The 25,419-nt window shown below is 49.5% G+C and overlaps 1 protein-coding gene and 1 long non-coding RNA gene across 8 annotated transcripts in view; one reads left to right on the top strand and one right to left on the bottom strand.

Moving 5' to 3' along the window:
• The window catches only part of PARVA (parvin alpha), a 193,785-nt gene that overhangs the window by 151,762 nt on the left and 16,604 nt on the right, over positions 1–25,419 (top strand). For 4 of the 6 annotated variants that reach the window (XR_005785079.1, XR_005785078.1, XR_005785077.1 and 1 more), the window contains exons 7-12: positions 1,663–1,721; positions 3,963–3,982; positions 5,338–5,399; positions 6,113–6,181; positions 9,786–9,887; positions 10,628–10,700. Coding sequence is in view for 3 of the 6 variants with exons in the window: in XM_040456841.1 (XP_040312775.1) it covers positions 1,663–1,721; positions 3,963–3,982; positions 5,338–5,399; positions 6,113–6,181; positions 9,786–9,887; positions 10,628–10,700 (385 nt within the window). In the remaining 3 variants the exon portion in view is untranslated. Of the gene's footprint in view, positions 1–1,662; positions 1,722–3,962; positions 3,983–5,337; positions 5,400–6,112; positions 6,182–9,785; positions 9,888–10,627; positions 10,701–20,395; positions 22,445–25,419 lie in introns of those variants that run through there. The other 2 variants (XM_040456840.1, XM_040456842.1) reach the window with 1 other exon arrangement.
• Positions 1–25,419, bottom strand: part of LOC121018203 (uncharacterized) — a 75,142-nt gene that overhangs the window by 46,063 nt on the left and 3,660 nt on the right. For both annotated transcript variants that reach the window (XR_005785080.1, XR_005785081.1), the window contains exon 2: positions 2,928–3,046. This is a non-coding gene — a long non-coding RNA (uncharacterized LOC121018203). The remainder of the gene's footprint in view (positions 1–2,927; positions 3,047–25,419) is intronic.

Raw genomic sequence — 25,419 nt, 5'->3', positions numbered from 1 at the left:
TAAATAAAACGTTAAAAAAAATTAAAAAAAAAAAAAAGATGAACTTGATGTGACAGGTGCTTGCCATCCCCAGACTGCCGTCCTCATTGTGTCTGGGAACTGACTACAGAGACCTGGTCTAATGAATCTCCCTCTCCACACCTATCAGAAGGTCTTCCTGAGGGTGCCTGGGTGGCTCAGTTGGTTAAGCATCCGACTTCAGCTCAGATCATGATCTCACAGTTTGTGGGTTCAAGCCCTGTGTCGGGCTGTGTGCTGACAGCTCAGAGCCTAGAGCCTGCTTTGGATTCTGTGTCTCCCTCTCTCTCTCTGTCCCTCCCCTGCTTGTGCTCTGACTCTGTCTCAAAAATAAACATTATTAAAAAAAAAAAAAGGTCTTCCTGAGCCCTGACACTCTCTCACTGGCTCTCATGCCCACCCAATGGGGTTTAAATTTCAAACTGGCACTCAGTTGACTCCCCATCAACTAATGGCAGCCATCGTCCCACTAATGGCAGCCACCATTAGTGGCTCCGTTCCAGTGGTGCTCTCCTGCCTCTGCCTTTTTGCTGGGGCCATCCCTTCTGCTGGAATGCCCTCTCCTCTGCATCCTGTCAAGTTCCAGCTTGAGGACCCCCACCCCTTGGAAGGGTTCCCCGACCATCCCAGCTGAACGTGCCTGCTCTCGTCAGCACTTCTGTCCGCATGGGACCACCGCATAATTGGTTACACACGACACTTCTGAGAGTGAATGGGGGGTCCTACTGTAATCATTGAGCCGTTGAGCCACCCCATCAGGCACAAACACCGGTACTGTTTCTGGGAAATCTTTCTCACATACCTGTTTCATCTACCCCATTGTTCTCTAAGTTCCTCAAGGTCAGAAACTATAGTATAGTATCCATAGTATCTATAGTATGGAATCCATAGTATTCGCTCTTATCCAACAGAGGTTCTTGTACAGAGAAAACACCAATTCATGAAATAAAGAAGAAAGAGGCAAGATTGATGGGAGGAGGCAGACAGATGATGGATGGACAGATGGACAGATGGATGAGTGGGCGGATGGGCAGATGGGTAGGTGTGGGAGCCTCCAAAGTGCTTATCCTTTTCTCAGAGAATAAGCTAGTCACCTGAGGACTGTACTGCTTAGTGAAAAGCTTCCCTATTTATCCATTAAAAAGAAAAACAAAAACTCTCCCCCTATGTAAATTTTCCAAGTTGGCCTCCGTCCTCCACCCCAGCCAGCCCCACTGTTAAATGTGTTTCTCTGCTTCCCTCCGTGGCCCCAGCTGGAGGGCAGACACGCCCTAGGCCTTCATTTCCATTTGGTTTACTGTGGATTACTCCGGGAGGCAAACAGATTGCTTCCAGCAAAATGTCTTCCAATAAAGAAAGAAAAGATTCACCATCCAAGAAACAGCCAACTTGTTTGGAATAAACACTAATTGCTCTTAAGTATGAATGGTATGGTCCAGTCCCAGAAATCTGGGGCCTCCTTTTGCCTCTGGTAGTATCTCCTCTCCGGTTTCATTTCTTGAACAGCAGTAACTTTCTCAATATCAGGAACGCTAATCAGTTTTGGGTGGGTGTTTTGTGTTTTTTTTTTTTTTTTTTTTTTGTTTTTTTCTAAAGCATATTTTTCTCTCTGCCTCCCAACCCTTCTCCCCACCCCTGTTTCAGAAACGAGAAGGAATCCTCCAGTCTCGGCAAATCCAAGAGGAAATAACTGGTAACACAGAGTATGTCAACACCATTGTTGCCAGCCATTCTGTAATGGAACACAGATGTTTCTCCGAAATTCATCCATTTGCTGATATTTAGTTTTCATTTATTGGGATTGCAAGCGGGATTAGACTTCAGCCAATGATTATAGTTTAGCCTTTTCCATGCATTCAAAACATGCCTCTCAATGCTTAAGGTACAAACTTGGGTGGGGAAGTGGGGAGAGGGAATTAGCAGTGATTGAAAAATTCTAATTTTGTGGCACTCCAGGAAAAAGTATGCCCCAAAAAGCCAACCAGCATGAAATCGTCATGCCATAAACATGGGGTTGAATTTAAATTGCGAGCCTCCAAAAGGACGTTTTCTTCCTTTTCTGAATCTGATTTATTTGGTCACGTGCCATGACCCAGAAAACCCTTTTCTCCCTTAGAGTGGTGGGTTGGTGCTCGGTGTTTTTTCGTTTCCCCGTTAAGTAGTTGGCATATCAGAATGCAGGAGGTTTGCCATGGGACAGAGAAGTTTGTTCTTAGGTAGAAAAAAGGCGGGGGCCTTGAGATCACTGGGCAGGCCTGAGCCCGGGCCACGGGCAAAGTGTGTTTTCATGAGACCCCAGCTTTCCTCTATGTTCTCTTGAACAGGAACGAGGTGGAAAGGGCAGGGAGGGACCTTTAAGCCGGCCTGACTTGAGTTCAAATCCAGACTCTCCCGCCCGCTCAGACCTTGGTTTCTGTATCTCTGAAGTCGGGAGTGTTTTCCTAACCAGAGAGGTTGTGACGATTCACTGTGGCAAGGGCTGGGCCCCCGTGACCATCAGCGCTGCCTGTCGTGGCTCTCCCCCACCACGGCTGACCCGCACCCTCCAAGCATTGCCCAGTCTCTAGGCAACTTGCCTCCCCGGTGGTGGCTGAGGGAAGTCCAGGGTGCCATCTGCCTGGACCACAGTGTGTTTGTGCCTTAAAAAGAGCCCAGGGTAGGGCAGAGACGTGGAGTGGTGCTTCCCAAGGGGCCCAGTTTATGGCCTGTGGAGAGCCTATCGGACAGCCTCCGTATCACTCCAGGGCCAGTCTTGGCGGCCAGTAGGGCTGCTGACACACAAAGCACGCTGATTCCCGGCCTTGCCTCTGTGAGGGGCAGGAGGGACGCCTCCCTGCCCCTCACCCCCCACCCTCTGCTGGGCTTGTCCACGCCCGCTGTTTCACCTTCTGGAAAAGAGAAAGACATACCTGAGAGGAGTCAGGGGACGTGATGTTTGGGTTTGCAGGGCTCTGTCGGCTGCACGCCAGGCCTCCTGTGGTCACCCTCTGCCATCTTGCCACACAGACATGAGGGTGGATGTGAACTCCTAATAACAGCAACACAGAACACTTTATGAAGCACTTTCGTATCTATTGATATTCAAAATACACAAAGCAACGCTCACCCCTCCTAAAACCACATATCCCAAAGGTGAAGAAGCAACTGTCCTTGGTCTATCCAACACCTAACTCCCAAGTTCATTATCCCTTCCAGTACATTACCCACAGGTCATCATCTAGTAGGTGATAGATGCACAGCTGGAATAAACCGATACAATAGGAACCAAAAACGTCTTCCGAAAAAAACGAACTGAGCACTTACTATATACTAGGAATTATGCTAAAGTCTTGCTCCATATTAAGTCATTGAATGCTCCGAACATCCTACTGGAGTATTTACCATTATCATCCTCCTTTTAGAGAGAAGAGACCGGGAGCCCAGAGAGGCTCCGTAGCTTGCCCAAGGTCACACAGCGTCTCTGGGATTCAGACCTAAGTAGTCTGTTTTAATGCTTGTGCCGTTAGTACTTTGAGGCTTCGTTGGTAAGAGTATGGTTCTATTTCCTGCCCTATTTGAGAAACTGATTCTGAGTCAATGGCAGGTGCGATTTGGTGGGAATCACAGGATGAACTAGAGAAAGACAAAGCTGACATCCCCAAGCTGATGCAGTGCAGTGGTTGGGAGTGTTGAAGCCCCGAGTCCGATATTCCTTCTCAACTATAAGCAACAGTGTGATTTTACTTAAGGCAAGAAATAGTCCTTTAAGTATCATTTACACCAGGCTTTGTGCAAACGCCAGTCTATCTGTATGGCAGAGGGAAAAACAGGTGGCGGTAGGGTAAAGACTACCAATAATTGGAGACTTAGTGCAGAAGAAAGTGCCAAGGAAGGAAGCTTTGTGGGCTCTTCAGTGAAGGGCAAAGAAGAAGAATCATGCTGTTTCCTTTCTCCTTTTCCTGCAGGGCTCTTTCCGGAAGGCACGGTGAGTTGCATAAGATTATCCTCTGGTGCTGGTGGCTGCCACGGGGTTTCTAGTTAATTCTGCAGCAGCTGGGAAGAACAGGCACTCAGCTTACTTCCTGCGTGTGTGTCTGCACCAGCCCGGTGACAGGGCCACTTGGTAGGGAGGGTCGGCTTACTGGTGGGAAGGGGAAATCTAACCACGGCTGCCCAGTCCTCTTGTAAGTAGCCAGAGCACTGACGTTGCCAGGCCCTGGATGGGTCCTGGGCATTTGCAGGGCGGTCATGCTCCAAGTTTGTTGTGGAAGTAAAGAGGTATACTTACACGCTTGGGAAAGTCCACTGTCCCCGCTCAGTCCAGCCCTTCTAGAAGCAATCTTCTCCCTCTTTCCTCATCACACGTCATCCCGCTCCAGTTTCCCAGAACTTTGGGTTTGTTTATACCGTCTGAACATTAGAGACCTCAGTCACCCTTCTGGTGGTCCCAGATTTATTCATCAGCGCAAGAGCAGGAAAAGGCAGACCCCGGGACCACCAAACTTCCCAGCCCTGGGTCCCTCCTGGACATTCTTCTCATCCCCTGCCTCAGATCCTATCCTCTATTTTATGTCTCAGTTTAGAGAATCTGGGGGCTATAGCAAGAAAAACCCCGGCAAGGGGCATGGCTTTGCCATTTTCAATGATCCTGTATATACTATGGATAATGTGAGAAATATCCCAGTCCTGCTAACAAACTCAGATCAGCACACACTTCAGAGTTTACAGAACACATGCACATGCCTTCTTCTCTTTCGTCCTCACCACACACCTGGGAAAGGTTTTTCAGACGGCATTTTATAGAAGAGGAAACTGAGGCACAAGGGTCGAAGTGACTAGATCACTCAAAAGGAAGACCACACATTCTATCCCTGGGCTCCCAGTCTCCCAATCCGGTTATCCGTGCACGGATATTTGTCATGGGTTTCCTGGATTTGAAAATTAGCGGGTGAGGTGATTTGAGATTTGGATAACATTCTACCTCCAAAAAGCTTCAGAAACCCTTTAGGCCCATAACTAAGTCATGATGTAATGGATATAAATAGTGAAGACAAATCCCAAGTCAATCTGGGATTCCACAGCCTAACAGAGCCCCCCACTCCCAACCTAAAAGAGGCGTGACCTAGAGAATAGACACAGAGAAACAGAGAAAGCCCCTACGCTAAGAATCAATCCCCAAAACCTACCCAAACCTAGTTTCCAGAGTTCCCAGCATGGTTTCATGCACCAAAGAATTCCTGCCTATATCTGACCTGGTGGCCATCTTGGCCGAGCCCTGGGGTGGGCTTCCCCACCAGGAAGCAGGGCTTTGCTGCATTTGACATTTTCCTGTGTTTCCAGAACGTGATGCCTTTGACACCTTGTTTGACCATGCACCAGACAAGCTCAATGTAGTGAAAAAGGTGAGCAAGAGGTGCCTGGGAGGGAGGGGGGCGAGCTGCACCAAACAGTAGAACACACGCATGCAGCTTGCAAGCTTCTTCAAACTGGTGTCCTCGCCAGCTCTCGGCAAACTCGGGGCTTTTCCCACCTGATGTACACTTTACCCATCCTGTTCCCACTGGATACCTTACCCACTCCCTTCTCCCATCAGGATGACAGTGTCTCCTGGGGGTTCTGAAGCTACAAGCACCCTGTCTTCCCATCCACACTGAACCCCCAACCAACCGGGCCTCCTCACTCAGCCCTCCCTCCTCCCCAGGCACAGGGCACCTGCCCCTAGGACGGTCTGAAGGAGGGACCCGGTGAGGTCACTTCTTCTCTGGCATCCCCCCCCAACTCTGAGCTGGAACATTGCACCTATCATTCTGCCCTCTTGGGACCCCCTGCCCCTTTCACATTCCTGAGACTGGCTATTTGAATCCCACAGTGCAGGAGACCACAAATCCTGGGGGCCGTCCTTTGCTGCGAACTCAAGGAGCTTTGCAGAAAAGCCTCATAGGCTGCTTATTCTCACCCAGCTGAGCAGTGATCCCTGGAGCAGCACCCTTGGCTGGGCCTTGTCCTAGGTTATTACACTGGTCCTCGTCCTCACAATAGGGTCACACAGGTGGCCACCAGGTCTGGCACTGGTGAGAGTCTCCATCTCAATGCCTGGCTTGTGCTTCTCTTTTAGACACTCATCACTTTTGTGAACAAGCACCTGAATAAACTGAACCTGGAGGTCACAGAACTGGAAACCCAGGTGGGTGACAGCCCTGAACGCAGGGTGGGGGGCAAGGCCCTGTTCAACAGCCACTCTTCCAAGTGCCCCATGCCTGCATTGCCAGGGTGGCTTTCCATGCTGATCCTGAAGCTTTCCCAGGAGGGAGTGAGATTCTGTCCTGCTCACAGGGGTGAACTGCATTGAATGCTGATTTTTTCCAGTGTTTTAGTTTGAAAAGTTGCAAGAATATCATCATGAATATTCGTACACGTTTCACCTACCTACACCAGTTTTTGGCAGTTGACCACATTCATTTGTTTCTCTCTCTCCTAAATACTTCAGCGTACATCTCTAAGAACAAGTACTCTCCTAAATAATCACATTACAATTATCAGATTCAAGCAATTTTCACATCAATACATTAGTCTATTTAGGTTGAACCACATGAAGTCATTGATATTTGACTACTTAGGACAGTGTCATAGGGATCAAAGAAACAGTTGTCTTAGTATTCTCAGGCTGCTTTTAATGGCCATGTCTCAATAGTCTCTTTTTTTACATTTTTTTTTAATGTTTATTTATTTTTGAGAGAGAGAGAGACAGACAGAACATGAGCAAGGGAGGGCCAAAGAGGGAGACACAGAATCCAAAAGCAGGCTCCAGGCTCTGAGCTGTCAGTACAGAGCCTAATTCGGGACTGGAACTCACAAACCACAAGATCATGACCTGAGTCAAAATCAGACGCTTAACAACTGAGCCACCCGGGCACCCCTAGTCTCTTTTTAATATAGAACAAATCCTCAGCCCTTTTTTGTAGGACATTGACATTTTTGAAGAGTGCAGGCCATTAGATTCATAGGACCTCAATTTTTTCCCCCTCATGATTAGATTCAAGCTATGCATTTTCAGTGACAATTCCACCCCCGTAACACTGTGCTCTTCTCAGGCACTTTGTCCCTTAGTCCCGTTCCTGATGACAGTAACTTTGCTCACTTGGTTAGTGTCCACCAGGTTTCTCTACTGTAAAGCTTTCCCTGCCTTTATAATTAATCTTTATCAGGAGGTACTTAAAGACTGTGCAATTCGGGGCACCTGGGTGGCTCAGTCAGTTAAGCATCTGACTTCACCTCAGGTCACCATCTCACAGTTCATGAGTTCGAGCCCCACGTCGGGCTCTGTGCTGACAGCTCAGAGCCTGGAGCCCGCTTCGGATTCTGTGTCTCCCTTTCTCTCTGCCCCTCCCCCATTCATGTCCTGTCTCTCTCTCTCTCCTTCAAAAATAAACATTAAGAAATTTTTTTTAAAGACCGTGCAATGTACCCTGTTTCCCAACCCCCTTTCATCTGTGATGAACTTCTAAAGTGTGGTTTTCTTTTGAGGATATGTGGGCACCTCCTGTTACATTCAAAGATGATTTCCGGGTCTGCCACTGAGCTTTACCTGAGTGTGTCTTGTCCGTACTCTATACTCTTTGGGAAGACAGGGAACCCTCTAGAAAAGCGATGTGTCCTCGGAAGAGCTAGAATGAGTTCTGGAATTCCCACTTCAGTTTTCACGGGCAAGGAGGGTTGAGAGGCAGCCTCTGCCAGGCACATTTGGTGCCTGTCTGCAGGTTCAACCACCAAGTCGTCAGAACCAGCAGTCAGGGGTGGGGACAGTCTAAGTCAGCGGCACTCAGAGTTGTGAGCAGACCTGACCCTAACCCAGGGTCCTCCCCTGGGTAGACATATTGGATTCTTTTTACTCTCAGTCAGTTCCAGCCACTGCCAAAAAGAGGCCCAGCTAGGTCCACGGGAGGGCCTTGATTCTGACACAGATGCTGGGGTCTGTTCTCCCATTCACCCTGGCATGGCCTGAGGATGAGTCAGGGTTAGGCCCTCCCCGCTGGAATTGAAGGCCAGCTGGCTGGAAGCAGGGAAGAATCTTGTTCCTAAGGTCAAGTTCAAGGCCGGGCGGGACACCCATCATGAAGCCCGAGCCCCAAGCCCACCAGCTGGTCACCCAGCAGACACGGTCCAGCTCACATTCCGGGCAATTCTGTCTAGTTTTGTTTTAAGTTCCCTGAGAGGATTCCAAGAACTTTGAGCTCTTAAAACCTCTTTAACAACTGGGGTTTATGCCCACAAAGACTTGGGGGCCCCACCTCCTTTGAAGGGTTCTCTAATTTTAGGTATCCATCTGACCTCTAGATCTTTTTTGTATTTAATTTTTTAATGTTTTTATTTATTTTTGAGAGAGAGCAAGCAGGGGAGGGGCAGAGGGGGGAGGCTAGACAGAGGATTGGAAGCAGGGTCTGTGCTGACAGCAGAGAGCCCGATGCAGGGCCTGAATCCACAAGCCAGGACATCATGACCTGAGCCGAAGTCAGTTGCTTAACCAACTGAGCCACCCAGGTGCCCCTGACGTCTAGATCTTTGCTCAGACCATCCTTGGCCCCTGGCACGCCTACTCCTCCCAAATGCCCCTCATCTCACAGGCCCCTCACCGCCTCCGCGAAACCTGCGCTGACTGCCCACTGCACATTCTCCTTGCCCTCCTGCAGCAGAAGACCCGCACCTCCCACTTCGCTCAGGAGCCTACTGTCCCTCAGACCAGGTTCCCAACTGTCCTTGATGGAAGGGACCAGGCTCTATGTCTCTCGCTGTGGCCCTCAGCACACAGCTGTGCTTCGTCAACAGGAGCCAGGAAGTTGTATCCTGACTGCTTTGCTGTCGTCCCAGATAGTAATAGTGATAGTTAATATTTAGTGTCGCCTACATGCCACACCGTGTTCTGGGCACCTTGCACATATTAACTGCTTTATCCTCATGATGAACCTCTAGAGCAGGTACTGTACTCTCATTCTCCCCACGTCACAGATGAGAAAAATGAGGCACAGACAAGTGACCTAACTTTCTCAAGTCACACAGCTAATAAGCAGGACAGCTGGAGGCCTAGGGCCAGAGCCATATACGTAACAGCTACGCCCTGCTGCCTCTCAAACAATAATACAACGAGAGGTGACAAAGGAGAAAGCCCAGGCCTGCGGAACACTAGAGTTCTTTCTCTGTTCACAGAGCCGAAGTCACCCTGCTGTGGGCTTTCAACCCCATTTCCCTCCCCCTTGTGCCCCCCCCCCCCCCCCCCCCCCGCCCCCGCCCCAGCTAGCTCCTACTCATCCCTCAGGTCTCTTTTCAGGCTGTGCCACCTCCAGAAGCCTTCCCCATGGTCTTCAGGGGGAGTGGCCGACCTCAGTCAATCTCACACGGGCCAGTGTGCCTGCCTCCATCAGAGCAGCTACTGCCTTCCTCCACACTAGACTGTGAGCCCCTCACGGGCAGGGCCACACTGACCTCTCTCTGTGGTCCCCGGGCCAGATCAGGGCTGGGCACACGCTCAGTGTTCAATACATGCTGGATCGGCCGAGAGCCGGACCGTGGGCCGTGGCTCCCGGACTGGACCGGCCAGACATGGGCCGGGCCTGCTGCACACAGGCCTTCCTGCCTCAGGCCGCTGCCATTGACCCTCTGCCAGCAGCCTGCCTGGGGATGGAGCCTTCAGGGCGCTGCCATGACAGCTGACGAGCCCCCTGGATAGGGCGGGGCTGGGGGGGGGGGGGGGGGGCTCAGGGGTCCAGTGCCTTCACCTGGCCCTCTCCCTTCAGTTTGCAGATGGGGTGTACCTGGTGCTGCTCATGGGGCTCCTGGAGGGCTACTTCGTGCCCCTGCACAGCTTCTTCCTGACCCCGGACAGCTTTGAACAGAAGGTAAGTGGAGGGAACGTCAAGGGAGGGCCCCAGCCCTCATCCCCCCATCCATCCGCCCTTGCGGGGGAAAAGGCAGCGGCTTCCCATCTGCCCAGAGTCTCCCATGGTCGGATGTGAGGCCCCTTCTGATGAACAGCTGAGCTGGGAAGGAGCTACCTGCGGACCGCTGAGCCTTCTGAACAGCTCTCCTTCCCTTTGCGGCCTGATCCCCTAGCCATACGCTCCCGCCATGGGCACAGCCAAGCCTCCTCTCCCCCCAGACATGACAGGGAGGGTGGCGGCAGAGCCGGCCAGACCTAACGCTCACACTCAGCCGGGTTCTGATGCCTCTCATGAGTACCACGGCGTGCCCGCTAGACAAGGGACGTTTGGTCCAAAGCAGAAACCCTTCTCTGCCTCTTGAACATGTTTTCCATCTGATCCTTTCAACTGTGCACCCTGAGTCCCTAAGCTTAAAGTCCTGGCAGTTGACCTGGGAACACAGCAGGACAGGAAGAAGATCTTGAACTTCTCCAGGAACGTTTCACCAACAGCCAGCTGGGACCGGCCAGCTCACACTCCACATGGCCTGCCCATCTTGGTAGCTTCATTTCTCCTTCAAATCAGGGCCTCAATTTTACTCAGCCCCTGCCCCCCTGGCTATAGTGCTGGATCCTTTGCTTTCCAGGGTCAGATCCTGGGAGTCCCAATGATCCAGGAATCAGTGCACAATGACACAGCCACCATGTTTCTCTTTCCAGGTCTTGAATGTCTCCTTTGCCTTCGAGCTCATGCAAGACGGGGGATTGGAAAAGCCAAAACCACGGCCAGAAGGTACTTTGCTCTTCCTTGGGTTTGTGATAAGACCCTGCACGTGAGTGTTCAGGGCACAGGGCAGGCCTCGTGTTTGACTGGTATCAGGGGAATGTCTCTTCTCTGAAGTCGTCTTTGCCATTTGCAGGGGGAGGTGGGATGGGGTGCAGCTGCTCTGTCCTAGAGATCCTTTGTGACTGCAAGTAAAGGTCCCACACATGGGATTGCAGAGTAAGGCCTGAGCGGGGGGTGCCGCAGGACCTGCCCTGTGCCCAGTTTCCAGGTTCTTCCGTCCCTGGACAGGCCGCTGACCTGTCAAACAGCTGCGCCCCAGCCAGGCAAGGGGAGGAAGCGGGAGTCGTCACCGGCAGCTCTGCCCTGAGCGTCATTCCCTTTTCTGTTCTTCGCTCACTCCAACTCTGCCCCAAGACGAGGCCTGATGTGTTGGGCTTGGGTCGAAAATGTAAGACTGGATAAAAACACAGAAGGAGCGGGCTGTTCGTGCAGCCTTCCCGGGCTCACGCTTGGAGCCGTGTGCCTCTGTGCATATGGGAGGCACGCTTCTCCTGGGAGCCTCCTTGGTACGGACGTTTATTGACTTCCTGACTGAAATATTCCATTTTATCAGCGCTGGTGAGTCAACACTGTGTTGCAGATAATTTTCTGTTTTCCATTCGCGGGCCTTTTGCTTGCCCCCGCCTAGTCGTTTAAAGGAAAGTGGATCAGTAGGGGCTGGCTGCGTAAGCTCCCCGTTGTTAACTTGCACCTGCTCCTCCATCCACACCTCCACTTTGGGGGGGCGGGGAGGGTCATTCACTGACTGTCCAGTGGGCCCAAGACCCCACAGATGGTGACGTGCCAACAGGGGTGGGCTGTCCCTGACCTCAAGGCACTCGCAGCCACTCGGGGGTCACCAAAGATGCACCCGGTAAGCACGACGGAATGACAGTTGTGGCCACTACCATGAAAGAGGGACAGCTAAGAGAGCGAGAGAATTGAGGAGGTGACATCGCTTCAGACTGGGCAGATGACGGGTTAATGGAGATGATGGCAGTTGGGCTAAACCGTAAAGATCAGATAGGATAGAGGAGGCGGCATCCCAGATAGGATGACAGTGGGAGCAAAAGTCCTGCCTGGGGGATGGGGAGGAGCCCCGTTTGTGAGACAGCAGAGCATGGGGCTAAGCTGGTGACAGCCCCGGATCCAGTCCCCACCCCACCAGCTAGCCGTGTGGCCTTGGGCAACTTACCGATCAATCATCTCTGAGCCTACTTGTCATGTCTATAAAAATGGAGCTCCTAGAGACACGCTCATGACAAGATTAAATGGGATGACGTCTGACGCACAGCACCTGGCACCTGACCATCAACGTGAAGCGGTCGCCTGTTCATCTGGAATATGAAGGGTATGAATTGGAAAATGGTTGGTGAGGATGAAGTGAACTGGTGCTAGGTCCTGGAGGGCCCTGATGCTAATAAGGCAGGGAGTTTGGACTTTATTCTGAAGGTAGTGGGAGACATGGAAGTTTCTTAGGCAGGCAAGTGATGTGATTGAAGATCTTTTCCAGAGAGATCATTTGGAAGGCAGTGTGAAGAACAGACACTTAGACGTGGGGCACTGGGGACCCCAGGAGGAAAAGCAGGCTTGGCAGGGGCCATAAGGATCTCAATCCTGAGGATTGACCGAGCAGAACCAGAGTTCGGGGAAAAGATCAGGGCTGTGGTTATGTAACTGGAAGTCTCCCACTTAGTGGAAGCTGAACAACAGGAAAGCATGCCGAGGAAAGAAAAGGGTTAAGGGCAGTATCTTGTGCAAATGCCTTTCTTGAAGCTGGAGGAGAAAGCAGGAAAACCAGAGGAGATAGGTAGATTATGAAGATGCGGGTTGTGTCCGGGTGTCATGCCTTATCACAGACCTCATTAACTCAGCTCCGGCCAACAAAAGCCAATCCCTTATTCTTATTTATTGCCACCTGTTCTGAGCGCCTGGTCACTGCCGGAGGGCTTCTAGCAAGGTTGGTCTCCTTCTAGGGGCCCTCTCCTGGCAAGGTCACTCTGGCCATCCTCATGCCATTAGGAACGGACTCTGAGCCCTAGGGCCAGATGATGGGCACCCGCTTCAGAGTAGGAGGGAAAGCAGGAGAGGAAAGATCTGGCCAGGGTTTCTCTTTCCATGTTCTCGAGCCGCTTGATATGAAACTTCCTGGTCACGGATGGGAAGTACTCCTCCTGATACGTCCATTTTCAGGCATTTATTTCTCTCGGAACAGACAGCCTTCCCAATATCAATTAACCTACAAGGCTATTTCAGCATTTAGAGGACATTTCTCATACAATTACCGACTGAACTGCTTAATATGGAACTTCCTGACCCATGGCCGTGGAAAAACACATCTGCTTTATTTGTTGTTACACTGGGCATCATGCCCACACTGAAAATTTCCAGTGCGTAAAGGAGAACTGAAATGGCATTTTGTGAAATTGTACTTTGTGAGAGGTATATACCCCAGCATTCCCTCCGGTTTCTGTGCTTCTACCTGGAAAGTAGATTCAGTGGTAAATGCTGCAGACTTTACAAAAGGTGCCAGTGTGGGTAATTCTTTGAGGGTTCTTCCAAAATCAGACTGGCTGTGGTGGAGGCGTTTTTCGTGGCAAATGTTTTTAAGGTCAGGAAAACTCATTCTCTGCCATACTGTTTGACATTCAAAGTTCCATTGTACCTTGAAGTCTCTTGGGAACTGGGTTTGCATCTCAGATGACTTTTGCTGCCCAGGCTTCATAAACTTTTAGTACGCCAAGTGTTAGCATCAAGTTCACGGCCAGCGAAGCCTTTGAAACACTGGCATAAAGCTGATGGCTTTTTATTTGGGGGATTACACCACCTGTCTTCCAATGCACATGCCTACCCTGTTATTATTCAGGGAGAGGTGTCACTGAACATGGTTAAGACTGTAGCATGATAGCCAAGTGGGGACTCAGGAGAAATCTAGTTCCAGGCAGGAATGAAGCCTATCGGTCAGCCAGCAGGCTGATGGAATATCTAAAATTTAAAGAGTCCGAAAGTTGGGGCCGGACTTCAGGCAACACTAAAAAGCCAGGCAGGTGACAGAAGCTGAGGTCCAAGTGATCAATTCATTTGGAAAGGACTTGTTTAGTGGCTAGAAATACGGAAAATGGTTCAATTTCTCTTACTCATTCCTTTAGGAGGTAGTGTGCACACAAGACAGTGGCAAAAATTTTAAACTGATGGTATTAAGGGTTAGCAAGGATGTGGAGCAACGGAAACTATTGGTGTGACTATAAACACAACCATTCTTCTAAAGCAGTTTGTCTTTATGTTACATACGTTATATGTTGTATAGTTTACTGTCTTTACCTTATGTAGTTGGAGATTTGTAATGCTTTATATGGTGGGCGGAATGATGGCCCCCAAAATGTTCACATCCTAATCCCCCGGGCCTGATGATAGGTTACCTTACATGGCAAAAGGGATTTTGCAGATGTGATTAAGTTGAGGATCTTGAGACAGGGAGGTTATCTCAAAGCATCTGGATAGTTCCAGTATAATCACAAGGGAAACAGAAAGGCTCAGTGTCAGAGTGAGGCAGCGTAAGAAAGACTCAAACAGCCATTGCTGGCTTTGCTGATGGAAGGAGCTACAAGCCAAAGAACGCAGGCTTACAGAAGCTAATCCCCAGAGCTAGAAAAAGCAAGAAAACTAGTGCTCCCCGGAGTCTCCAAAAGAGATCGCAAGCCTACTGATACCTTAATTCATCCCAGCGAAGCCCATTTTGGACTTTTACCTTTAGAACTACAAGATAAAAAATTTGGGTTGTTTTAAGCCACCAACTACATGATAATTTGTCACAGCAGCAATAGGAAACTAATACATCTGTGATGCAATAACTCGCTCATACATATGCATGTCCATACACCAGGAACTAAACTAGTCCAAGACTATCCATCATAGCCTAGACTGGACAGCACACCCCAACAGACTAGATAAATTGGAGAACAGCCACACCATGGACTAATACACAACAATGACAATAAACGAACAGAGAAATTGGGGGAAAGACTTCTAGTTACTGTAGCATGAAGAGGTCAGTGATTATTCTCTGCAAAAAGGCAAGTATAAAACCAGACAAAAGGATCAAAAATGACCACTTCAAGGCACTGAAAATTGACTGTAAGTAGACAACAAATTGAGAAGCACTTATTCTTGAAAAACTATAAAATTAGAGCTGGATAATTATAGTTCTAGCTCAATAAAACAAATTACACCTCAAAATCATTTACAAAAAGAACAGCTCAGGGGCACCTGAGTGGCTCAGTTGGTTAAGCGTCCGACTTCGGCTCAGGTCATGATCTCACAGTTTGTGAGTTCGAGCCCCGCATCAGGCTCTGTGCTGACAGCTCAGAGCCTGGAGCCTGCCTCAGATTCTGTGTCTCCCTCTCTCTCTGCTCCTCCCCTGCTCATGCTCTGTCTCTGTGTCAAAAATAAATAAACATTAAAAAAAAAAAATGAACAGCTCACACAACATGGATGAACCCTACAAACAGAATTTTGAATAAGGAAATCACAAAAGAATACATGTAGTAGATTCCATTTATATCAAACATAGAAACAGGCAAAACTAAAATCTGCTATTTAAAGGTACCTATGGGGCGCCTGGGTGGCTCAGTCGGTTAAGCATCCGACTTCGGCTCAGGTCACGATCTCGCGGTCCGTGAGTTCGAGCCCCGCATTGGGCTCTGGGCTGATGGCTCAGAGCCTGGAGCCTGCTTCCGATTCTGTGTCTCCCTCTCTCTCTGCCCCTCCCCCGTTCATGCTCTGTCTCTCTCGGTCTCAAAAATAAATAAAACGTTAAAAAAAATTTTTTTAAATAAAGGTACCTATGTTGCTGGTGGAATTATGAAGAGCTAGGAAATAATGACCATAAGAATCAGGATACTGGTTATCTTTTCCAGGTGAGAGGGGCTTATGACCGGAATAAGCTCATGATCATCCTCTGACATTCAAAGTTCCGTTGTACCTTGAAGTCTCTTGGGAACTGGGTTTGCATCTCAGATGACTTTTGCTGCCCAGGCTTCATAAACTTTTAGTACGCCAAGTGTTAGCATCAAGTTCACGGCCAGCGAAGCCTTTGAAACACTGGCATAAAGCTGATGGCTTTTTATTTGGGGGATTACACCACCTGTCTTCCAATGCACATGCCTACCCTGTTATTATTCAGGGAGAGGTGTCACTGAACGTGGTTAAGACTGTAGCATGAGAGCCAAGTGGGGACTCAGGAGAAATCTAGTTCCAGGCAGGAATGAATGTACCAGACGGGGACGGGGCTCTTTGAGGGTGCTGACGATATTCTGCTTCTGTCATGGGTGATGATTACATAGGGTTTCTCTTCCAAGCATTTAACACCATACCTGTAGGTTACACGAACTTTTCTGGATGTTCGTCATATTTAAATATTTTTAGTATGTAAAGAAAAGAACAAGAGCGCCAGATAGGTAGCAGGCCAACATCAATATGACGCATCTCCAAAGGACGGGTCCTATCGCGCGGTGGGTGGGAGGGAGGGAATAGGGAGCAGACAGGAAAGTGAGGCAGGGACTAAGAATGAGCTAGATCCATCAGGAGTGGGATGGAGGCTGGCTCACCCCAGCTGGCCTGTGGCTGCCCATCTTATTGGGCACACCCCCACAGGTGGGGGCCTGCCCCCACCACCTGGTGGCACTGAGCTACCAGCGTCTTCCCACCTTGGTCAAGGGATTTGGGGACCCAGCTGGAAAACTCCTGAGAAAGGGCCTCAGCAACTGGTCCAGGCTGGGATAAGGGAGACATGTGGCACAGATGGCTCCATGGAGGGCATGGCCATACAGGGCCCTGTCCCTCTGTAAAGACTGTGCGAAGAGAGTTCCCCACGCCCCTTTGACTTCTGCATCCTTTAGAGAACCATGAACTCATTTTGGATGGTCAGCTAATGACCAAGAAGCATTCCTAATGCCGCCGGGCGAGAGGAGCAAACATGGAGCCTTTTCCCCTTGGCGAGAGACTATTTTCTCCCTAGAGTAGTCTTGGGTCTGATTGGTCTCTCCCTTGGCCACAGCCAGCCGGCTAACCAGCTCTGGTTGTTTCTAACCAGGAGCTCCACCGTGCAGACCGCTCCCAGAGAGGGGCCCCGGGCCAGCACACAGCGGTCATCAGAGCAGTACTGAGTTAGTAATCACACAATTTATTAGGCCAGGGCTTTCAAGAGGTTCTGTTTATATAGCATGGAGTCACAGGAATCCAGAGCCTCTCCCCTGGCTGACATAGCCCATCTGCTGACCTGCTTGGAACTGTGTGGTAGTTGGCTTCCTTGATAAGAACAGACCATTGTCAGTGTCTCTGACTGTAGTCCCCACTCTTCACCAGGCCTACCTGGTGGTGATGGCCTATAGAAAGAAGGAACTCGAGTTTCCCAGGGAGTGCGGCCCCGTCTGTGTAAATGGCACCCCCTGGAGTTGTGCACCACACAGACTTGGCAGCTGTACGTAACAGGTGAAGACGAGAAAGGGGAAGGAAAACTACCGTGTAGGGAGGCCTTCACGTGTTCTAGATGTTTCTTGTAAACCCAGTTTTACCAGTGAGAAAACGGACTCAAGGAAGTCAAGTGACTTTAACTGGGTTACATAGCTGTCGTGAAGATGGGCTTCAAACCTCAGCAGGCATTAAAATTAAATGGTCAGCTTGAGACATTCTCCCATAGTGGGCATTTTCCTTTTCTAGAAACGTCCTAACTCACCTGTCCTTAAACGGGGAGAACAAGTCCTCCTGCATCCGTCTCTGCCTCTCCTCCATCAGCCCCCAAGTTCCTCCTTTGTGCCCATGCCCACAGCCTCCATTCCTCATCTGCCCATTCTGTGGCTAACACGTGGCCTCCACCTGCACGTGGCTTTGCTCTCTGGCCAGCCACCAGTTAGAGCCATGTCCCCTGGGAACTCCTTCCGGTCTTACCCTTGTGGGAGCACGGAGCCCTATCAGCTCTCTCTTCTCCCTAGAATTTTCTTCCTTGGCTCACATGACATTGGGCAATCATTCATTTATCTATCTATTCATATCTTGTAAGGTCTACACATGCCGGGTACCAGATTAAGCCGCAGATGCAAAATAAGGCTGGCTGGCTGTGATCAAGTCACACACAGTCCAGGACAGAGGCAGATTTCATCAAATGAGCACCAAATCACCAATTTAGAACTGGAGGGAGTGCTATGGAAAGCATGGGGGCTCTGAGACCATAAAGCAGGGCACCCTCACCGAGGCCAGTTGTCAGGAAGGCTTTCCTAAGGAAGCAGTGCTTTGAGCTGCGATCTGCAGAAAGTTCAGGCATCGGCTATCTGGGAAGGTTTATCTAGATGTTGCAACAGCATGTGCAGAGGCCAAGGTGATGGAGAAGCACAGCCATGGGGCGGGGGGAGGGGTGGGGGGGAGTGAAAGGGAGTCTGTGTGACCTGCGCATAGTGAATGAGCAGGGAGTGTGGCATGAAGTGAGACTGGAAAGGTGATTTAAGATTTTGGACCTTATCTTAAGTGAAATGATTATATGGCCATACAAGTTATGAGCTGCACAATTTCGAGGGGCACCATTTATGCTATGGCCTAGGTAATGATACCACAGAAATGTGAACAATGCACCCTGGAATTGTGCAGTGTACATCCTGTACAACCATACCCAGAGACTGAATAGTCTATCTACAGTGGGTGGCATGGATTAGAGAGGGCAAGAGGCTTTGAGGAGTCCAGTCAGGAGCCTGTTGCACTCGTCCCGGTACTACCCTACCTTCCTTTCATGCTCAGTCCCTTGCTGAGCTCACCTCTGTCCCTCTCTGCTTTCCAACAATTCCTCCCTTGACTAACTTCTTAATGATTGACTTGAGTGGAACTTAAGAACTACTCAACAGCAAGCAGTCAGGGACAAGCAGGAATTAGCCCACAGGGCATAGGACTCCTGGCAGAGGGTACCTTGGCAGGGGCAGGGCAAGGTAGCAGGGCAGAGCCGCTGGACAGGGCCCTAGATCTAGGGAGACTCTATACGTGCCTGAACCGAAATGGGAGCAGAAAAGGAAGCTGAGCTCCAGGCCTCTCGAGTGGTTCCTGGGAGACCCTGGTCTATCAGCAAGAGAACTTGGAGCAGGATCCGAGCCCAGCTAGGGTGGAGCAGGATTGGTCACAGCTGGGATAAGGCCTATGAGGAAGTTGGGGCAGCCCTAAGGAGGTGTCCCGGCGCTGGACTCGGCTTGTAGCCCAGGCAGCGTTGATCTTTGCAGAGCCTGGACGCTGGGGCCTGAGGGGGCCTAGCTGCGGCAGCCACAGCTGCAAGGGTCCCAAGGCTAAGACCTGGGAGCCACAACCCAGCCTTTTGGAGCCACTGGCCTCCTTCTCTGCCCCATCTGGAAGGATCCCTGTCCCTACTGACCCGGGCGTGGTTAGAGCTCGGATATCTTCCCCTATCCCTCCTTTCCCAGGGGTTCAGCAGGAGCTCTCCCCGCTTTGAATCCCAGAGAGTTTATATTTTCTCTTACATCATTTACCTCATCTGACCCTCTGCATAGTTCGGTTTTTAAAAATCATTCTCGTGGTGAAAAACAGCACATATACAGAAAGGTACATGCAACATAAACATACAGGTCGGCGAAATCTCAGCCAGCAAGCCACCCACGTGACCACCACCCGGCTCCCAGTTTCCTTCCAGCTACGGTGTCCTCAGCCTTTTCCCTAAATGTAACCACTCTCCTGACACGGGCTTTTGCCTTTTGCTTTCCTTTTCTTTTTTCTTTTGTTTTTCCTGATTTATTTACCTAAATACACACTCCTAAATAGGAGGAAGAATTCTTTCTCTTGTTTGTTTTCTCTACTCCCGTTCTTCAAAGGACAGCTCTCCAAGGGAGTGTGTGCAGGGGGACCAGAGCAGAGAGGGGGCCTTGTAGGACAGAGGCGGCAGCAGAGGGCTCAAGGGGCAACCAGAGAAGAAAGGGATGGGGGGAGGAAATGGTTGTACAGAAGCTGGGGGACCCGTGGCAGAACTCTCCTGAAAATACAAACTCCCAGCCGCAAAGCCAGCTGCCTTGCCCTGTCCTCCACCTGAAGCAGTCTGTCCCCTGATGACCCTGGTCTACCGCTTATTCTCACCAGGTGGGCGTCTGTGCCCTCGGGGGGGGGGGCCCTCCCTAAGGAGAGGCAGCTCAGTCCTGACTCGCCTCCTGGTCCCCCAACTATAGCCCTAGGCCCTCCACTCCTCCCCACCACTCCTGGCTGGCTCTGTGGCCGAGGCTGAAAGCAGAGGAGCCCCACAGACCAGGGAGACTCAGGGGACGGGGCAGGGGCCCCTCTGCAGAGATGTGGCTTCTAGAGCGAAGCTTGCATGCCCTGGGGTCAGGGGAGACCCCCATGCTCGGCACCTCTGCCCCTCGCTCCAAATTCTTGCTGCGCACACTGCCCATCCTTCACCACCCACCTGCCTCTGGTGGCCTTGTGGGGGATGCTTTTTCTCTCCCAGCAGTACCAAACACTCTTCAGGAACACAGAACGATGTCCTGTGGGTGAGGGGGGGGACACCCACCCCAGGACCATGCTGGGCACACGAGGCGGGCGGTGGAAGGAAGGAGACCAGGAAGGCCGTCTGCTTTGGGCTAGGCGGCCCCACTGAAGCAGCGTGTGTTTTGTTTTCTACGCAGACATTGTCAACTGTGACCTGAAATCCACACTGAGAGTGTTGTACAACCTCTTCACCAAGTACCGGAACGTGGAGTGAGGGGCACCCTGGCCCGTTCCCCGGCCACCTTAACCTGCTTGTTCCCGTGTCCAGCTCTGTGCTCTCCCGCCAGTCCAGCCACTGCCCGGGGAGAGTGGAGCTGAAGTTAGGAAGGAAATGATCAGTAACCGGGTGGGCTGACTCACACCTCCCAGGCAGTGGGGACTGACCCAGCCACTCCTCCCATCTGGTGCCAGCTCCAGAGTTCCTCAGTGCGATTCGGGAACCAGCTTAGGCACAAGAGACTCCCCTTAGAAGATGAAAACGAAGGTAATCGTTACCATTTAATGGTTGTAAACTAGGTGCCGGGCACCACGCTAAGTGCTCTGACATCCTCAAACTCCTTAACGCTCAAGGATCCCCACTGAAGCAGGTATTATAATCCCCTTGGAAGATTATAATGCTCAGATGAGGCAACTGAGGCTCAGAGAGGTTACGTGACTTGCCAGAGGCTGGCATGTGTTTTTCTTCTTTGAACATGCTTATTAATAACTAGCCCATCCCATTAGTCTGTAGTTGTGGGGGACGGTTTGGGCACCTGCACCCTCAAAGATGGCGGGAGCCCACCCATCCCCCCACCAGGCGAGCTGCGTCGCGGCTTAGTGATTCACACTGAAATTGGCGAATCCAATTTAAGTCAATTAATAGTGTGTGTGTGTGGCAGGAGTCCTGTCCCTCCACTACTTTGTACAAATGAAAATTACTCTTAATTCCTTCAGATTTATAATAACCCCATACTCTGGTTTCAGGGTGATATTTGGGAAGAATTCTGTTTAAAATTAATGGAGTGGCACATTCTGCAGCCTTTTTGCTTGATTGCATGTAATGGAAGTGCCCTATATTTTCCTGCAAAATAAGTACTCAATTCATTATCGTTAGGCAAATGTACGGTAGCCTCAGGCACCACAGAGAGCTGGGCGCAGGCCCACGTGTGCGTGGCTTGGGAAGCAGGGCCCTTCAACAGGGGCCCTTGAACTTTAAAGAAAGGAACTCCTTTTTGCCTTCTAATTGATCATTTAGACCATTCCTGGCGAAGTCTGCCCACATGCAATTACTGGCTAATTCAAGCGAGGAAAAATGTAAGTCATTTAGACCCAAGCCGAGCAGTTTCCTTGCGTGGGTTTACTCGCGGGCTTGCGGTTACTCGTATCCCCTCTCTGTGAACCCAACTCTGAAATATAGGTCTGGTAGTCCCAGGCTGCTGGGTTCTGCGAGAATAGAAAAGGGGCCAAAATGGGGGTGACCAGAAGGACAAGAAGCAGGAGGAAGCATTTGCACACTTGACATGGGGAGGGGGACAGCCCCAGAAGTGGGTTGGGGCTTGTGGTACTTAACACTTGTACCCTTCCATTGACCAAGGCCTTGGGGTAAATAGTAACTCGTTCTCATATTATATCTTCATTATAGAATTTTCCTAAACATGCCAGATGGACACCAGCCTGTAGACCCGCCTGAAGTCTGTGCCTGCTTTGGCACTACTTTCGGCTCATTGCCCAAAGCCCACCTCTAGTCTGAGGAATTAATTTTGATCTCCATCTACAGCCCACAGCCCCACCCCACCCCCAACAAGTTGGGCCTCCCATATTGTCCCAAACATTTCCTTCCAGCTTCGACGCATTTCCTGCTCTCTATCTGCAGTAACTCAGAACCCATAAAATTTAGACACACCACAATATTTCCGTGGACATTTTGCTCTAAGAAACCATTGTTACTCAGCATAATGAGCTTTTAAGATATAAAGACAATGTACTCTCTCGTGCCAGTTATGTAAAAGAATACAACTCTTTTTATGTGATTAATGAAATACTACATTTTTCATTAGGAAACACTAAATACTATAATATTTCTGTGTGTGCTCATGTAAATTCCTGACAGCAAATCAAGATAAACCATTGCTTTGTCTCCTTGAGCAGTCCAGAAGCGGGATGAAGTGAGAGGAATGTGTTCACTTAAACATGCTTTGCTATACGAATTTTGTCTCCTCTGTTGTCCTTTTTTCTTTATATTCACGCTGCAAATGTACAAGGTACGAGTGGCCTCATTAAGAGCCCTCCTTTCGTATTTTGCGTATACATGGTATGGAAACGCATGAGAACGCTGGGCAGGTTTTCAATAACGGGGCTAATTTGTCAGAATACTATGTCTCAAGATGGAGGTCTTTGCCTCATCTTTGCCCAGACCTAGGGCCTGGGTCCGACATCTCACCTCCTCTGGAGGCTTTCCTTTAGATTCTAGAATCTCTTGCTGAATACGCGACCATGTTTTTGAAGGTGGAGAAAGGGGTCAGAACAATAAATAAACCAAACTTAACCCTCACCTCTTTAAAAAGAAGAAACCAAGAATCAACTCTCTGTAGGCTTACTGCCTCTTTTTTTTTTTTTTTGGCCTTTTCTCTTCCAAATTTAAACTGATATTTTGAATAGTTTACTTACAAATGGTACAAAACTCAAAGAGCATGAATGAGTATCTAGTAAAAAAAAAAAAAAAAAAAAAGAAAACTCAGTCTGCCTCTCTCCCCTCCCCCAGCAGCAGATACTATTGGCAACTATTTTGATCTGTTTTTGCATATTCATTTCCAGAGCTATTCCAGCCACAGAATGCATCAACACATATATAACATCATGTCTTTACATAAATAGCATAGTATGCATACTGTCACACACATTGCTTTTTTCACTTAACATTACATCTTGGAGATTTACACTGGATGTTAAAACTTCTTTAAGTGAGATTGTAAACACTTTATAAATCCAAATAAACATCTCTGGTCTGCTTGAGCCAGGCAAGGAAAGCCTTCCTCGAAGGAGGAGACGCTGCTGAGGTGATGATTTCAAAAGTTGAAGCTGAGATCTAGTGGGTTATGGGTAAGGGGTATGTTACCAGAGACGTTCTCATGCGTCCTGAACTGAAATTTTTGAAAGGCACGCGCTGCTCCGTTCCATCAGCAAATTCCCATTTCCCATGTGCAGGCACAGAGCTGACGTTCCCAAAATCTGGGAGAAGACCCTTTATCGGCACATCGCCAGTGTTGCCTTGAGTTGGTTGCGATTTGCAATGGCTACATTCAGTACTTTCTAATCATGAATTACTGTCAGCTTGGTTTTACCATTATCAGTTTATTTTGTTGTGGGTAACCCTCCCTAGTATACTGAAGCTTATTTGCATCAACAGTATTCTGGAACTGTAATTTTCCAATGACCAGATTCTCAGACGTGTATACATTGTGGTTCAAATATGAATTGTCCATACTCCAGTGCTAAAGCCAATGTATACATGATCCACTTCCCCCCCAATTATCACCAATTTATTTTTCCGCTGGAAAATGAGAATAGATGGAGTTGGTAGGTCAAGCAGTTTTGCCCTAAGCAGGGGCTGATCAAAAATAATTTGAGACCCAATGCATCTAATGCAGCTGCACCTCAGGAAGCCTACCTACATTAAACATCCTAACTATGCAAGAGGGATAGGTCCTGAAACCGTCACTCATGCTAATATCGCATGCAATCGCCCCTCCAGAAAATTCACTCAGGTCTGGTGGAAAATTCAAGAAAATACTAAGAACAGGAGAACTGCATTGAGATGCAAATGCTACATAGGAGGTAGACTCACTCAGCCACTAAGGGACCTGTGTCCACACACCAGCTTCCCAACACTTACGGATTCAGGTCTCAGCAAAAGACAAGTCAGCGTGTACAAGTTGCTCATTGTCATAACTACAAAGATTGTATCTGCAAACACTATGTTCTATCTGCAAATACCAAACTTCGACTGTTTTTCCCTCTTTTCCCTGAAAAATATAAACCCAGGCTAGCTCCAGAATTTGCTCAGGCTCCCTGCTTTATTAGGGTGGTGACTGCCCACGTGAATACATGCACAGGCATCCAGGAGGGTGCTCAGCACAAGATAAGCGGCCCCCACACCCAGCCCGACGATCTTGAGTTTCAGGCTTCCCAAGTAGGAAGCCACCAGTGAAGCACATCTTAAAGTACATTTGTGGGATGTTAATCGATGTTAGATGGAAAAAAAATGTCACATTCAAATACGTTTGGGAAATGTGAGGCTAAAGAAAATTAAACTCACTTCCTACAGCTTTGGTTTTATTTTTTCCCTTTTGTTTTCTTTTCCTTTTGTAATTTTTTTTTAAGTTGTATTTATTTTTGAGAGACAGAGAGAGTGAATGGGGGAGGGGCAGAGAGAGAGAGGAAAAAAGAGAATCCCAAGCAGGCTCCGCACTGTCAGTGCTGAGCCCCATGCGGGGCTCGAACCCACGAACTGCGAGATCATGACCTGAGCGGAAACCAAGAGTTGGATGCTTAACCGCCTGAGCCACCCAGGAGCCCTGACTTTTGTTTCCTCACTGGAGCTCATTGCAGAGTCTCCTACACGGAGGCATATTATGACCCTCTGCAGGGAGACAGATGAGGGCACGTCCAGATTGCATCTGACCATGGGACTGACTTACCCCTGAAAATCTGCAGGATGAGCGCTCTGTGGAGCTCATTCATTCATTTAACCAGCTGGCCAGATAGTCAACAAGCATGCACTGAGTGTCTACGATGTCTTAGGCGTGCCGGGTCCCCTGACAAAGGAGGCTCATTTGTGGAGCTCACTTGGGGACACACATACACACAAAAATCACAAAGCAGTGGTGCCTACAAGCTATGGTGACCGCTGAGGACAAATACAAAAACCTGTGAAAGAGGCCTCGCTTGGGTTTTGAGGTCAAGAGAGGCCTCTGGCAAAGTGATGTTTTCAAGTGACATCTCCTCACGTGAGGAGCTTGTCCTTCAAGGGAACAGCATAGGTGAGGACCCCAAGCCAGGAGGAGACTCGGCTCCCTGGAGGGAGCTGCAGAAAGCCAGGCTGGCTGCAGTGCAAGGAGTGAGGTAGGGAGAAGGGGTATCGGCTCAGAGGTGTCAGAGGCCTGTGGATTTTATGAGAAAAGCA

The sequence above is a fragment of the Herpailurus yagouaroundi genome, unplaced genomic scaffold, assembly GCF_014898765.1.
Source record: "Herpailurus yagouaroundi ecotype Mexico unplaced genomic scaffold, PumYag 218, whole genome shotgun sequence".
Classification (NCBI taxonomy): Eukaryota; Metazoa; Chordata; class Mammalia; order Carnivora; family Felidae; genus Herpailurus; species Herpailurus yagouaroundi.
The sequence above is the reverse complement of the archived record's forward strand: the minus strand, read 5'-3'. Positions and strand labels throughout refer to the sequence as shown.